The following is a 16,957-nucleotide window of genomic DNA, read 5'->3' as shown; positions in this document are numbered from 1 at the left end:
GAAATGCTCACAACAATGAAAACCTCGGACAGGAGGAAGAGCGCCACTGGGCGGGCAGGCAGGTGTCTTGCTCGGGTGTGGCTTGTGGGGCACTTTTGTCAGTGCCGTTGTAACTTCGAACAGTCACTAAGCGAACTGTTGTAAGTTGAGGACTACCTGTACTTCATCACTTTTTTCCCTTTTTGGGGGGTCAAGTTTTTGACACCTTGCTAGGCGACTGGTGGTACTTGGATGTTGCCATATCCTAAAAGTGGTACAATGGGTGAAAAGGTTGAAAAGCCCTGATCTACAGTACCTAAAATAATAAAAAGTAAAGGCAGGATATAATCATCATTTCATTTTTGGAAAAATAGTTGGTTCCCATCCTATCATTAGATAAGCAAAGACTGGTCTAGCAGCTAAAAGCTAATTCATTGTAGGGTACTGCAAGCATTATTGCCTCTTGAGAAAATCAGTTGTAATGTTGAAGATAATTTCATGGTTGCCTACCATTGTCTGCATGTAACCAGCACTGTCAGTACAGTTCATTTATCTGAAAAGAGGATTTTTATCTCATGTCCACATTGTCATTCCAATTCTGAGACAATTGTGCTACATGTAAGCTAAATGCAGATTGAGCTTAATATTGTTTACTCTGCAAAGCATGCTTGAAAAGAACACATGTGAATCCTGAAATCCTTTCTTTCCATTAGTTCTGAACTACATGCTCCTCCAGAAACTCCAGTTGTGCTTTCCATAATCTTTAAATATGGGCTGCTTATCTTGTGTCTGAATTTGTACAATGGAATGAATACATCTTCAAATAGAAAAATAGAAAAGGCTATAATTTAAATAAAGATGCAGGATTTAATCTGTAGTTGAAATAAATGAATATAAGTTATTTATATTTGAATTGATAAAATTAGTCTTATTTGTCAGCATTCTTGTAGAAAGTGGTTTACAAATGCTGCCTTTAAAGTTGAATTTTCAGAAGTTGTATTTCTTGTAAATATTTTTCAATCAATAAATTCCTCTATAACTGTAGAATTAATGTGTTGTTTCTTCTCTTTTTTAAAGGAGTATAAAAGAGGAAAGGAAGCTCTCAAAGGAAAAAGTATGGTAAGATATATAGATGCAATTGAAACACCTACGTTTCTTTTCACTTGGAACCATAAATTAACTTTAGAATGAACCCCTATTATTTCTTTGGGGGGATAGCATTCTAGTATCCATGCTTCCATGCTCAGAATGCAGTTTTTTTTTAAAGAATAGTTAATAAATGCATGAGTTGTACAATTGTTGGATAGGTTTACTAGATTTTGATATAACAAACTTTGGATTCAGTAAAACAAATTTCTGCTATGGTATAATGAAATCCACAAATGATGCAAATCTCCAGAATGACCTCTGTTTAATTCAGTGAGATTCCCAAATAACAGATTTCATTTTCCCTCAATTAGTCTGCCCAATCAAGATTTCATTTTAGTTTGTTAGAATATAATAATAGCCTTTTTGTCTATAACCATGGTCATAGGCTCATTATACTTGAGCCTATGACCATATATTGTAATAATACACCAGATATCTGTAAACCTTGAACAGGTTCCTTGGTGTTCACTAAACTTCCTTCCTCATCTAGTTTATATCTTTAGATTCTTTTAACAGAAAAAAGTCTAAATGACAACCATCAGCCTCAAGAACGATCCATTTTTCCATTAGTATCTCTGACTTCCACTAAAAATCTCAGAGGCCCTTAGAAAATAAAATAAGTGACTGTGTCCAGAGAATTACTGCTAATGAATGTTTTAAAAGTGGCAACTTTGTCCATGGTAACATTCTTGTTATCTTGGTCTCAAAATTCTATATGTGCCTACTATTCCAAAATAGTTGGTTACTTCTGTCTTAAATGCTTATAAGCAACACCTCAGATAAACTGAAATCAGTATTTTATTTGTTGTTAGTTTATCAAAATTGAAGCACCTTTTAGTCAAATTCAGCTCCTACTGACATCATAAATTAAAATATGTAATTTTCTTTGTCAGTAAGATTGAATGACTGAGTTATAACCTGTCTTTTATTTAGAAGCTCAGGGTAGCAAAAAAAAGTCCTCCCATTTGTTTTTCTGCACAAAAGTCCTGTGAGGTAGGTTGGTCTGAAAGAGAAAGTAACCTAGAAGCTTTTTCTGGCTATGTGTGAACTAAGTCACCCTGCTTCTAGCCCAACACCTTAACAACTACGTTATACTGCCATCTTTCCTTATGTTTACTTTGATTTCTCAGCCTAATGAACAGCCCTGCTGTTTCCTGGTGATCTCCTATCCAGGTATTAAACAGGTCTGAAACTGCTTATCTTTTCAGATTAGCCAAAGTCAATTAGGCAGCTTCGTATTTGTGTTAAGATTATCCATATGCGTTTGAGTCTATGAGCTATAAATAAATGTTTGAAATTACATTAGGCATGAAATTGTGGTAATTCTTAATATTCCCTCAAGATTATCAATACATAGGTCAAAGAGGATATGTAGAATTTTTAAAAAAATGTTCTAAAACAAATGAATGTTGCCTCTGAAATATAACTTTCTGTAGCAACTGGTGATGGCTGTGATGATGATGATGAAGAGACAAAACAAAGAAAAGAGAAACAGAGGCAAAGGGATAGAATGCGTGACCGTGCAATGGACAGGTAATTAAAACAAATAAAAATTGGACTAAAATAAGGATGCATAAGATTGTACTTACCTAGCTACATATCAAAATCTAGTGGGTGGGATGAAGAGAAAAATTAAACTAATTTATAGATAAAGATAAATGTATAATTACATATCACTAATTATTTTCAAGTTATTTGCTGTACTTAATTATCATTTTTAATGTACAGTGAGGGAAAAAATATTTGATCCTCTGCTGATTTTGTAGATTTGCCCACTGACAAAGAAATCATGTCTATAATTTTAATGGTAGGTTTATTTTAATAGTGAGAGACAGAATAACAAAAAATCCAGAAAAACACAATTCAAAAAAGTGATAAATTGATTTGCATTTTAATAAGTGAAATAAGTATTTGACCCCTTATCAATCAGCAAGATTTCTGGCTCCCAGGTGTCTTTTATACAGGTAACGAGCTGAGATTAGCAGCACTCTCTTAAAGGGAGTGCTCCTAATCTCAGCTTGTTACTTGTATAAAAGACACCTGTCCACAGAAGCAATCAATCAATCAGATTCCAAACTCTTCACCATGGCCAAGACCAAAGAGCTGTCCAAGGATGTCAGGGACAAGATTCTAGACCTACACAAGGCTGGAAGGGGCTACAAGACTATTGCCAAGCAGCTTGGTGAGAAGGTGACAACACTTGATACGATTATTCAAGCGGTGGTGCGCTCTGACCCTCCAGATTTGACCCATGTTTACGGGAACGGGGACGAGCAGGCCCCTGAGCTCAGACTAGTGTGTTTTAATGCCAGGTCCGTAGTTACCAAGGCTCCCCTCATTTGAGATTTGGTTGAGGAGGAGCGTGCGGACCTGGCTTGTATTACGGAGACCTGGTTGGGGCCAGAGGGAGGTGTCCCTCTGACCGAACTTTGTCCACCAGGTGTGCTTCACCGGCCTCGGGCTCAGGGTAGGGGCGGGGGTGTGGCGGTAGTTGTGAGGGAGACCTTATGTCTGCGGGGGGCCACCGCGGGGGGCCACCGTTGTCCAGATACTCGGGTGTGAGTCACTCCTCCTGAGATGTGGCCCTGGGGCTCGGTTGGGTTTGTTGCTGGCGTACCTCTCGCCCAGCTGCATAGCAGCAGCCCTGCCTGAGCTCCTCGACATCCTCTCAGGGTTGGTGGTGGAGTTCCCCAGACTTACGGTTCTGGGGGACTTTAACCTGCCGTCTCTGGGGGGCTCGTCAGAGTTGGCTCGGGAGTTCATGGCCTCCATGACGGCCATGGCCCTGACCCAAGTAATTTAGGGCCCGACTCATGGGTGTCACACACTCAACCTTGTATTCTTATCTGGTCGGTGGCTAGATGATCTGGGAGTGGGTTTTCCAGCTATTATACCCCTGTCATGGACCGATCATCATCTCCTGCGGCTGGCCTTCCATTTTGCCACCCCCCGTCGCCGGGCTGCAGAACCAACCAGGTGGTTCTGCCCCAGGCGCCTAATGGACCCTGAACGGTTCCAGGTGGCGCTTGGGTCTGTGCCTGCCGCCTTCGCTCACAGCCCGGTCGATGCCTTGGTGGAGGCCTGGGAAAGGGCAGCCACGGAGGTACTCGACCGTGTTGTCCCCATGCGACCCCTGACCTGGCGCAGATCCCAGTGGGCTCCATGGTTTTCTGCGGACCTCCGGGAGATGAAGCGTCAGAGACGGGGCCTAGAGAGCTGTTGGAGGTCCAGCCGGTCTGAATCTGACCGATTGCGGCTAAAAATCTCTACGAGGTCTTATCTCGTGGCGATGGAGGCAGCGAAGTCTAACTACTTTGCTGCCCTCATCGCGTCCGCAGCAGCGCTGCAGCAGCGCTGCCCCACCCTGCCTCCTGCGCCTGCCAAGATGAGAGTTCCAGCACCTTTTTTTTTTTTTTTTAGAAAAAAAGCACTGCTCACTGTAATATACTTTGTTGACAATTATTCAACCTTTATGGTTTATATCCAAACATTTGTGGGATATATAGAAACCCGCAACGAGTTTGTGTGCTTCTCTGGTATAAAAATATATATTACAGTATTATTAAAACATTCATATGATTAGTTACCACTAGTTTGAAACATTCTAAATTTCTGAAATCATAGTCAGAAGAAAACACCCTGGATTGTTTGCTATCATTTTTGTGAGTAACATACAGCATTGGTGCGTGTGGCACTAGAATGTTCCCATGCTTGATATTTTGGAGCGAGAGCTGCTTTTTGCAGTATTCTGTATGAAGCCAACTGTCTTCTGAGTGCCACAAGAATAATGTGTTGCTTGTTCATTTTGATAGTTTTGAGTGTTTTGCTTGGCATTTATATGGTTTATGACCTTCCCTGCTTCTGTTAGTAACTGTCACAGTTGTGGAGGCAGGCTTCCTACTTTGGATAGCAATTTTGTTGTCTTTTTTACCTCACTGATGACAATTGTGGAGGTTTATCTTTCTGTAAGGTCTTATAATATAGGCCTCTTGTAATTGTAGATGTTCTCCTATATTTGGATTCTGAGTACCACAGATGTATTCAGAACAACATAACTGAACATACTTAATACATTTGTATTCCAGTAGTACTAAGCCCAGCTGTGGCTGGACCATGCAACAAACCTCCACCAAACCTAGTATAGGCGGTAATTTAGGAGGAGATTTTGACTCCACCAACTCAAGGCAGATCACTAAATAAGCAAAGGTACTTTTTCAAAAGGCAGTTGGACTTTGTTTTTCCTTGAAGATGTCTTCCTTCTCATCCAAGAAGCTTCTTCAGTTCTGGCTGAATGATGGAGGGTGGAAGGATTTATATTCCTTGCAGTCATTGGTTGTTAGCACTTTTTCTGAGAGTCATTGAGGTCGCTTGGAGGTTTATTTGTGCCCTCCGAATCACCTGAATAGTGCAAATACCCTGGAACCTTCTTGGAACTGCCTATTGCTTTTTGGGAAATATCATTTGATTGGTGGTTGGGAATGGTGTTAACTCTATTTTGATTGGATCACCTTATCAGTCGGTTATGTGTGGTTTGAAGCATGTAATTTATCATCTAGTCAGGTGTTTGATACATCTACAAATACTAGGAATATAGATGATAAGGTATATATCTTAAGAATACAGAAACTGATCTAAGTATGTTTTAATAATAGATTTCTGCAAAGATGTAACAGATCCATAAATATATAGTATTCAAACTCCTTAATTGTATCCCCATTCATAGGGTAATTATTTCAACTCTTACTAATATTTGCTGAAGTATCAATATATACAAAATAAACATTTATATTACACTAATATTACTTTCACATTTTTAAAACTATCTTCCTGTGGCTTACAGAAAAAAGTGAAACTTGTTATATCAAATGTTACATAAGCAATGTAACTGCATCACATTATTCTAAAGTTTTGTTTTTAAAAAATGTGTTACTGGCTTGCAAGTTACAACTGAATTTTTTCATACTTCTAATAAGGAATTTCAGTGGCACTAAAATCAAAAAGTCCAATAAATGCTTAAAGTGTATTGTCAAAAAACACTAAATTAAACTTAGTTTGGAATTCTATTGTTAAAAAGAGTATGCTTAAATCTGAATTGTTCAATAATATGAAAAAATATGAAAACACACATACAACACAAATGACTAATTTTAAAACTGGGATTTTTTTTATTTAGTTTTATTCTATAATAAGTCTACTCTATAATATTTGCCTAATTGACTGTATAGACTAAATGCATGTAATATAAGAAAGTGGAAAACCTTAAAATGCTGTTGTTTAATAATATGTTTTTAGGTTATTCTAACATTTTTGTGTTTGTAATTTTGTGTGTTGCTGTTTTAGGATCAAGCAAAAACATCATAAACATTCAGATGTATTTTTAATTGGGTTGCTATAAAAATGAATGTAATACAGAACTTAATGCAGTGTTTTTACTCTATGAGAGTAAAGATACGTGTCTTGTAGAAAAAAAATACTGCTAAAACATTGTTTCTTTTATAATGGTAAAATGAAAATTCAACATCAATCTAGGGGTGTACTATAAAGAGTCCCCAGTTTAAGAACGTGTTCCATTCCTAAGGTCTGTCCTTAAGTCGAATGTGTATGTAGGACAGAACCGTGGTATTGTATAACACTATGTAAGTAGTATTGCATAATGAACAACTTGTTGTGTATTTAATTTGTACCATTTAATATTTACCGTAACTTGAATTTTGCTATAATAGGCTCCATTCTTAACTGTGGGTCAACCTTAGATCAGGGCATTTTTAACCCAGATACGTGCTGTATTTGCTTTATTAAAATGCTGTATATTATGTTGGAGAAAACACTTCAAAATTAAACTAGGTCTTAGATTTCTCAAAAAATGGAATGAATTGTGCTTAATTTCTTTTTACAAATTTAACTTCATAATGCTTCATATTTTTGAAACTGCATTTTGTAACAAAATGGTTTCTTATAGAATACAGTTTGCCTGCTCTATCTGTAAGTTCCGAACTTTTGAGGATGAAGAAATGGAGAAACATTTACAAAGCAAATTTCATAAAGAAGTCTTGCGATACATTGGGACCAAGTTACCTGATAAGACAGTAGAATTCCTTCAGGTACATCTTCAGAGAAATTCTAAATTCATATAAATAATTACCTGTCTGCACCGTTGAACAGTTTAATTAATTATTCAAAAAAGTGTAAAACTATTAAAACATTTGTTATTATTGTTAGTTAGATTTATTGCAACCACTCGCGCCATTACAGAAACCTGGTTGGGCTCAGAGGGAGGTGTCCCTTTGACTGAGCTTTGCCCTCCAGGTTTCTGTGTGTTACATCGGCCGCGGGCTCAGGGCAGGGGCGGTGGGGTGGCGGTAGTTATAAGGGAGACCTTATGTCTGCAGGAGACCACTATTGTACAGATAGGTGGGAGTGAATCCCTCCTAAGGTGTGGCCCTGGGGCTCAGTTGGGCTTGTTGCTAACATACCTGGCGCCCAGCTGTGTAGCAACGGCCCTGCCCGAGCTTCTCGACGCCCTCTCAGGGTTGATGGTTGAGTTTCCCAGACTTATAGTTCTGGGCGACTTTAACCTGCCTTCTCTGGGAGGGTCATCTGAGTTGGCCCGGGAGTTCATGGCCTCCATGACAGCCATGGAACTGACCCAAGTAATTCAGGGTCCGACTCATGGGGGAGGACACACTCTCGACCTAGTTTTCTTATCTGGGCAGTGGTTTGATGATCTGGGAGGGGGCTCGCCAACTATTGTCCCCCTGTCATGGTCCGATCATCACCTCCTGCGGTTGGTCTTCCGCTATGCCACCCCCCGCTGCTGGGCTGCGGAACCGACCAGGTGGTTCCGCCCCAGGCACCTAATGAATCCGGAATGGTTCTAGACGGCGCTTGGGTCTATACCTATCCCCCTCGCTCAAAGCCCGGCCGACGCCTTGGTGGATGCCTGGGAAAGGGCTGCCATCGAGGCGCTCGACTGTGTTGTACCCTTGCGACCCTTGACCCGGCACAGATCCCGGTGGGCTCCATGGTTTTCTGTGGAGCTCTGGGAAATGAAGCATCAGAGATGAGGTCTAGAGAGCTGTTGGAGATCCAGCCGGTCTGAGTCTGACCGATTGCGGTTAAGAACCTTTACAAGGTCTTATCTCGCGGCAATGAGGACAGCGAAGTCTAATTACTTTGCTGCCCTCATCGCATCCGCAGATAATCGCCTGGTCGCCCTGTTTAGGGTGACTCGCTCCCTCCTTAATCAGGAGGTGAGGGAGGAGTCCTTGCAGGGGCGGGCCAAGGAGCTTAGCTATCATCTGATGGACAAAATCGCTCAGATTCGAGCCGGTTTGGATTCTGACTGGGCAGAGTCTGATGTGGAGGAATCGAGCGGTCTAGAGAATGTTACCTGGAGTGAATTCGATCCTGTGACCCCAGATGAGGTGGACAGGATCATGAGGAGACTGAGTTCCGCCACGTGTTTATTGGACCCGTGCCCCTCCTGGCTGGTGTATGCAGCCCGGGAGGAGACACGAGGCTGGTTCCAGGCAGTAATAACTGCTTCTTTGACGGAGGGTACCTTCCCTGCCGCCTTGAAGGAGGCGGTGGTGAGGCCCCTCCTCAAGAAGCCTGCCTTGGACCCTGCTATTTTGAACAACTATTGTCCAGTCTCCAACTTTCGCTTTCTTGCGAAGGTGGTTGAGAGCGTGGTGGCACTTCAGCTCCCTCTGTTCCTGGAGGAAACTGATTATCTGGACCCGTACCAATCGGTTTCAGGCCCGGGTACAGCACGGAGACGGCATTGGTTGTGCTAGTGAATGATCTCTGGCGGGCTCGGGACAGGGGCTGTTCTTCTGTCCTAGTCCTATTAGACCTCTCAGCGGCTTTTGATACCATTGACCATGGTATCCTACTGCAGCGTCTCAGGTGGTTGGGAGTGGGTGGCACTTACAGTGGTTCTCCTACCTCCTGGGCCGCTCGCAGTTGGTGTTGACGGGAGGGCAGAGGTCCACCCCGAGGCCTCTCGTTTGTGGAGTTCCTCGGGTCGGTCCTCCCCTCTTGTTCAACATCTATATGAAGCCGCTGGGTGAGCTCATTCGTGGTTTCGGGGTGGGGTATCATCAGTATGCTGATGATACCCAGCTTTTTCTTTCCACCCCGAACCAACCCAGTGATGTCCTCGACTTGATGTCCCGTTGCCTGGAGGCGGTTCGTGTTTGGATGGTGAGAAACAGGCTTCGTCTCAATCCTGCCAAGACTGAGTGGCTGTGCATACCGGCATCTCAGACTAACCAATCTTTTCCATCGTTAACTATGGGGGGGTGAGGTGTTACCCCCTGCTCTTTCCTCACTGAAAACCTCAGCCAGGTCCCTGTATTCCTCCGGTATCACTGGTAATCCCTTCTCTTTCCCCACTGCTGCTGTCTCCTCCCTCTGGGTTGGGGGGGGGTGCTTTTGGAGTCTACGTTCTTCTGCCCCCCCTTTGGGAAGTTGAGTTCTGCTGTCCTCCAGTTTATCCCGGGGTTCCATTTCTTCAGCCATTCCAGTCCTAGGATCATTGGGCATTCCATGCCTGGAGCCACTATAAACGTTATGTCCTCCTCATGGGGCCCCAGTGATAGGTGGATTGGTAAAGTGGCTAGGGTGGCTGGTCCTCCCCCTGCTATTGTCCCATCTAATTGACTAAAAGAGATTGGATGTTTTAGCCTCCTCACTGGGATGCTCAATCTCTCCACCAGCGTTGGGCTGATAAGGCAGCGGATGCACCCAGAGTCTATCAGAGCCTTTATTTTGGCTGCTTCAGGCATAGGGGAAGCTAATATAGTCACTGTCTTAAGTATGGGTGGAAGGGGTCCACTTACCAATGGTTCTCCCTCTGAGCTGTCTTCCGAGTTGTCCACAGTCCCTGCGGTGCAGGCCGGAGTCCAGTCCCAGTTCCTGGCAGGAATTGTGGACTCTACAGCCTCTGTCCCCTTCATGAAAGATTCTTTTGTGTTGCCTTGGGGCTTCCCCGGCTTCTTGGAGGATGATGCCTCTGGTTTTCGTGGGGGGGCTTTTGAACGACATTCTGCAGCACGGTGGCCCTCTCTCCCGCAGTTGAAGCAACTTGTTGATTTTTTGGCTGTGGCTGGTGGGTTTTCCCCCTCGCGTGTTTGCTCGGGTGGCAGGCAGCCCCATGGTTTTCCTCTGCGGTGTCTCTTCAGTAGTCGTCAAGGTGGGGTGGGTCTCCTCGAGGCAGGCAAGCATCATACAGGTCGTAGTTCAGACCGTCTTTGAAATGGCTAAGGAGGATGTCTTCTGGCCAGTTCAGCTTGCTGGCAATGGCTCAGAATTCTTGGGTATAATCAGCCACTGCTCGCCTGCCCTGCCTCACCGTTTTGATTCTCTCCCGGGCCTTACGGTCAGCCAAAGATCCTCGAACCGTCGCCTCAAAGATGACATGAATCGGTTGAAGTCGTTGAGTTGTGGGGCGTTGGAGTCATGCAAGTTCACCACCCAGTCTGCAGCCATCCCGTCCAGGACAGATTGCACAATTCGGATGCGTGTTTTGTCACTGGGGATGTCCCGTCCATACTCTTCCATGTAGCTGAGGACTTGGGTTAGGAAAAATCCCAGTCGTGATGGCTCCCCCTTGAATTTGACTTCCAGGGGCGGGAGTCTTTGGCTGGAGCGTTGTCTGCGCCGTGGCCGGTATTGCTCCTCATCCTGGTCCCCATCTGTGGTTCTGGGGGGGGTGGGTACTGCTGAGGCAGCAATTCCTGTTCCATTGGATGGCCCCGGGGTTTCAGGTGTTGGATCCCCTCCGTTACCTTTCCAGTTGCGTCCCCAGGCGCTGCCTCGTTTGCGATTTTCAGCTCTCTCCTCCCTCAGTGAACTCAAGGTTGCTTTCATCAGATCAATGGCCTTTTCCAGGATCCGCTCCTCCTCGCTGGCGTGCAGGGAACTCTCCATCTCTTGCCTCCATTCCAGTTGGTGGTTACTACGCCTCAGGGTCTTTTCTCCCGAAGCCTTTTCCCACTCACTTTTCCTTCCAACGCCCATCGACCACCGGGGTTTTCGGTCGTACTGCTCCACCGCTTCTTCCCCGGGGGAATATGCTGCTTCAGTTTCCCATTGTCTCTGGGATTCCATTTGGGGGGAAGACTCCCCCTCCATGGGGCTTCCCTCCTCTCTTGCTTCGTCGCCAGACATTTGTATTTGTTGCAAAGTCCCCCGGTAAGGTTTTCCCTTCCAGGTTGACTCTTAAAGCAGATTCCGTCTACTGTCAGGACCCACCTCAATCCACATCTTAGGAAATAAGAACTCTTGGATGCAAGTTTAGTCCAAAAGGAAAATGTTTACTAGGAAGGAATCGATTGTGGGAATACAAGACGGAATCTGAGAAAAGTTACATTTCAATCCTATATAAACCATTCCCATTCCAGTCCCTCCCCTCATCCATTTGGTCAGGCTGTCGTCAGTTGCTAGGTGTCAGGTCCTTCCATGGGAAAGGGAACTCTCCTTGGTTTTATGGTTATTGCTTCCCTTTTCAGTTGTAAATGAAGATACAAACTAGATCTGTCTGTCCCCCTCCCTTCCCCCGTTAAAACATCCCCTGTTGTTTGAAAATCGCTTTAGTAACCATCCTCTCCCCCCCCCCTCGGAGAGATGGCAGAATCCCCAGTAATAGCACGTTGTTCTACCTATACAATTATGAAATGTGATATAAATGGATTCTGACAGATAGGGCCCGCAACTTGGGCATCCTCCTGGATTCACGGCTCAGTTTGGAAGATCATATAGGAGCCGTGGCCAGGGGGGCTTTTGCCCAGGTTCGCCTGGTGCGACAGTTACGGCCCTATCTGGACCGAGATGCCCTACACACAGTCACCCATGCACTCGTGACCTCCCGGTTAGACTACTGCAATGCTCTCTACATGGGGCTGCCCCTGAGGACCACTCGGAGGCTTCAGCTGGTGGAGAATGCAGCCGCGCGAGTTGTGATGGGACTCTCCCGATACTCCCATGTAACACCTCCGCGATCTGCTTTGGCTTCCAGTTGCCCTCCGGGTGAGATTCAAGGTGCTGGTGATGACCTATAAAGCCCTAAATGGCATGGGCCCGGATTATCTGAGGGAGCACCTGCTGCCAGCGTCAATTTCCCATCGTCCTGTGTGCTCCCACAGGGAGGGCCTCCTCAGGGTACCGCCGGTCAAGGATTGCCGACGGGCGATCCCCAGAGGGAGGGCATTCTCTGTGGGCACGCCTGCCCTATGGAATCAACTGCCAACGGAACTCCGGACTGCCCCTGACCTTTGTTCATTTCGGCAGGACCTAAAAACCTGGCTCTGAGCTATCTGGTCTGGACTGAGGGGTTTTAATGTTTTTAAATTATGATTTTAATTTTTGGGGGCTAGACTTAATTTAATTTTAATTTTAATTTTATATTGTATTGTTTTTAAATTTTGCCTTGTAAACCACCTTGAGTCCTTCGGGAGTAGGGCGGTATATAAACCGAATTAATAATTAAATTAAATTAAATTAAATTAAAAAATTAAATTAAATTAAATTAAATTAAATTAAATTATTAATTAAAAAAAAGATTCCAAGCAGTTTAAAATACCTAAGTAACATAAAACCTAGACTGAATATTTCAGTACTCATTTAAATAGTTAAATTTCCAAATTAGAATGTTAAGGTTGCTTGAACAGTTACAAATTTTAGTTCATGGGTTTTTGTAAAAATAAGTTTATTGTTGCTAAAAATAATTTGTTGGAGCCACCACAAAGGCTTCTGCTGTACCTTTTCATAAATGGTAACTAAGGCTTTCACTGGAAAAATGTAATTGAAATGGTACATTGCTGCTTAACCATTTTGATCAGATCTTTCTGGGGAGATTGCATTGCCATAAAGTTGGAGGGGAAGTTGCAATAATATACCTTAGTGGGCTGCTTTTATTTATAACTTAAGGCCAGTAACTTGTATATTTAATATTATCTACTCTTGTTCCCTAGAAATACATTGTGAACAGAAACAAGAAAATTGGGAAGCGCCGAATAGAGCTGACTGAGAAAGAGGGTACCAAACCAAAGCCTGACCCATTTAAGGGTAAGAACAACATTATTGAGAGTAGAAGACCATTTGATATGCATTAACTATTATCCCAAAATTGAACACAGTGCTGCAGTGGGTCTTAATCCACTGAGAAATAATGTTTAAGTAATCTATATAGGTGGTCCTCACTTATGACATTGCTGAACAAATGATATTTTGAACCAGTCCATGAAATAACAGACGTTACAGTGTGTCAGACCTGTCCCAGTCTAGTCTCTCGGTAAAGTAAGACTCGGGTATCCATTTGGTTGAAGCAGAAGAATTTTTACTGAAAGAAATTGGTTGCGGTAAAGCTAGGCGGAATCTGGTATTCCCATGCAAAATACAAAGCTGTTCTTTTCATTTCCCACTCCATTCCCCCATGACCAGTCTGCTGGCCAACCGATGCGATGCTGGTAAGATGTTTTGAGAAACTGAAGTGTCAAACAGGTAACATTCCATTCTCAGGGCAAATGGCCTTGAAGATCCTGCTACAAGCTGCTTTAGTGGTGATCTGGTCATCCTTCCATTGTCACTCCCCCTCTCCCTGTTTCCCACATTTGAAGTTACAGCAATAGCACCACAATAAACCCTCGTCCTCCCTTCCCCCTCCTGCCCTAATGGCAGGGCCTCAGCACGGCACCAGCTGGTGATGGTGGATCCGACGCAGTGCCCCTGCAGTCATGTGATCAAAATTTGGGCACTCAACAGCCCACCTGCATGAGACCCTCCACCTGCCTGTACCCCACATCTGCCCTTTTGGATTCCCTGCACTCACTGTCCCAACCTACCAACCCCAGCTGACTTTCATCATCTTCCTCTCGCTGCTGACGAGCCAATAACTTTGGCTCCTGTTGGCTTCAGCTCCTCATTGTGCACAGCCTTTCTGAAGCTTTCCAAGGCCTTGTACAGCCAGCTGATTCACTAAGAAGCAGACTAGGTGTGCCTTGTCAGCAGTGGGAGGAAAAAGGTGAAGGTCAGCTGGGGACAGTATGAGCACTAGAAGCAGTGGACAGCGGGATGGCCAGAAAGAGTGGGGATTGGGAAAGCAGAAGCAGAAGCAAGGGCAGCAGGGCAGGATCCTGGCCTAACGATGGCATGGTTTTGGCCTAATAAGAAGGAAATGTTAAACGGTATGATCACTTGATGTTTCACCTAAGGACCACATCACTTAGTGACAAAAATTCTGGTCCAGCCAGGGTTATTAAACAAGGGCAACTTAAAAAGAAAGTCCATATTTAGAAGAAAAATATAACTACTAACCTGAGACAGCATGAATATAGTAAGAAAATGCAGTACTCTGCAGGAGGAACAAAAAAACAACAGAAGGAGACAAGCTATTTATCTCTTGTCAGATTACTTTTTTATTTTACATTTGTATTTTCATCCTCTTTTAATCAGGGCTTTAAACACAAGATTATTCTATTTTTATCTTAAGCTTGTGAAACATTCAGGCTAAGAAATTTCTTTTTATTCTTTCTCCAGGAATTCAAAAATTCACAATATCCCTTGTCCAAAATTTTCCCGCTAGAGCAAAGCTTTCCTTGGTTGGACTGGACAGTCATGTCCTTGCGATATATATCACTCAATATAGTTCAATTGCTGAGAGTGCCTTGAGTCTGGGTTTAATTGGTCATTCACAGCAGTTCCAAGGATAACGTAAAGATTGAAAAAGAACACTTAGAACACCGAATTGCGGGAGACTGATCCAGCATCTGCTTTTAAGCTCAGTCTTTACTGTAACCCAACATGTCTAGAGGCAGCCGGTTAGGAAGGTTGTCTTATGCATCAGAAAGCCAGAGCATGTGAAACTATCAATTTGTCTTCTTTTAGGGAGTTAGTGGAGTAGACTAATATATAGAATAGAATAGAGGAATAAATAGACTTGAGCCCTGCGCAATGGGACATCTTGCCATGGCCATCTCACCATGGGACAGCTTGCTGCAAGACAATTTAGCAATTCAATTTAATTATTTAAAATAAATAAAAAATATTTTCATTTTTGTCATTCACTTTTCATTCTGTCCCTCCTTTGGCCATCCTTTCTTTAATGTTTCTATTCTACCATTTCTTTGGTATTACTATAACTCTTGTCCCGCAACGAGTTGTCCCCATGACAAGTTGGCTGTGGCGAGTTGGCCGTGATGAATTGTCATAGACCCTGAGCCCTGGTGGTACAGTGGTTAGAATGCAGTATTGCAGACAAACTCTGCCCACAGCCTAGAGTTCAATCCTGACGAGGCTCGAGATTGACTCAGCCTTCCATCGTTCCAAGGTTGGTAAAATGATGATTCGGATTGTTGGGGGCAATATGCTGACATTGAAAACCTCCCAGAGACTGCTGTAAAGCACTATGAAGCGGTATGCAAGTCTATGTGCTATTTGCTGTTCTAAAATTAATATTGGGACAAATCCTTTCTTTGACAACTCTGAAATACCTTTACTTTGCTTAGGTGGGATTTTTTATTTCAGTCACACCTCTTGTGATGGCACTTATGGCCTCTTGCTGCATTTGGGAGTTTGGGGGATGGAGCTGTGCTCCTGATTTCTCAAATTTTGTGCAATCCTATCTAAGATGGACTGAACTAAAAACAGAGAGCAGTGAAATAAGTTATTTTCAGGTTTATATTACCAGTTCCTTAGAATTTCGTAAGAACTTTTATCAGAAATCTTGAATTACTTCATTACCAAAAATGTAATAACACCATATGCTAAATTCATTTTTCCTGTGCAGCTAAAATGTCTTCCTTTAACGTTACTTTATGTTTGCATCCCCTTGATATTTCTATTAGACATTACATGATAATCTTAAAATGACAATTTTCTTCATGATTACTTATTTTTATTTTGTCTTTGCTTTTTAATAAATAACACAAGATAGCAAACATACATAATACTCTCTCCTCCTCCTATTGGTCAACCAAGGTCACCCAGCTGGTTTTCATGCCTAAGGCAAGACTAGATCTTACAGTCTCCTGGTTTTTAGATCAGCACTTTAACCATAACACAAAACTGGCTCTCAGTGATGTTACTTTTTAAACTTGTATGGGTTGATAGACATTTTAGTGATCATGACCATATGCACATTTTTAAACAAGGAAGTCTGGTTTACATATTCAGACTATAGCTATTGTTCTAGTAAATAATATGAGTTTCATTTCTATTACCCCAGCATTGAATGTGAACAACTTTGGTAATTTTTTTAATAGCATATCTGAGACTTTGTCAATAACTTATGTTCCAGTTTTATGGGAAACATCTAATTTATACCTTTTCAGGAATTGGCCAGGAGCACTTTTTTAAGAAGATAGAAGCAGCTCATTGTATGGCTTGTGACATGCTAATTCCTGCACAACAACATCTTCTTCAGAGACATCTGAGGTCTGTTGATCACAACAGGAATCGCAGAGTAAGCAAAATTAATTCATTTACTTTTGGACAAGCCTATTAACTCTGGAAGTGTTGCAGCAAGTGAACATGTAGAAAGAACAAATACATTGATTTGATTAACTATCTTTCATCCAGGGATCAGTTAAAGTAGAAAGAATTTTCATGTCTCCTTTTTTGTCAGTCAAATCATTTCAAGGTGGTATACATAATTCTTTTATAATGATCAAACTATTAATAACGACCTGTGGAAAAGTAAGTACATCCTGTGTAAAGCTTTTCTTTTTTTTAACATGTCGACATCCCAATATTTATCTTCATTATAACAATATATAAAGATAAAGGTGATGTAATTAAACAAAAAAAAACCTATGAAAAATTGACAATC

The 16,957-nt window shown here is 42.7% G+C and overlaps 1 protein-coding gene across 2 annotated transcripts in view; it reads left to right on the top strand.

The window, feature by feature from the left end:
• Nucleotides 1-16,957, top strand: part of AKAP8 (A-kinase anchoring protein 8) — a 38,863-nt gene that overhangs the window by 14,545 nt on the left and 7,361 nt on the right. For both annotated transcript variants that reach the window (XR_014491361.1, XM_083353906.1), the window contains exons 8-11: nt 2,565-2,661; nt 7,088-7,229; nt 13,104-13,197; nt 16,461-16,591. Coding sequence is in view for 1 of the 2 variants with exons in the window: in XM_083353906.1 (XP_083210032.1) it covers nt 2,565-2,661; nt 7,088-7,229; nt 13,104-13,197; nt 16,461-16,591 (464 nt within the window). In the remaining variant the exon portion in view is untranslated. The remainder of the gene's footprint in view (nt 1-2,564; nt 2,662-7,087; nt 7,230-13,103; nt 13,198-16,460; nt 16,592-16,957) is intronic.

Source organism: Vipera ursinii, assembly GCF_947247035.1.
Source record: "Vipera ursinii genome assembly, chromosome: 2".
Taxonomy (NCBI): Eukaryota; Metazoa; Chordata; class Lepidosauria; order Squamata; family Viperidae; genus Vipera; species Vipera ursinii.
Note: the sequence above shows the minus strand (reverse complement) of the source record. Positions and strands in the feature narration are given on the sequence as shown.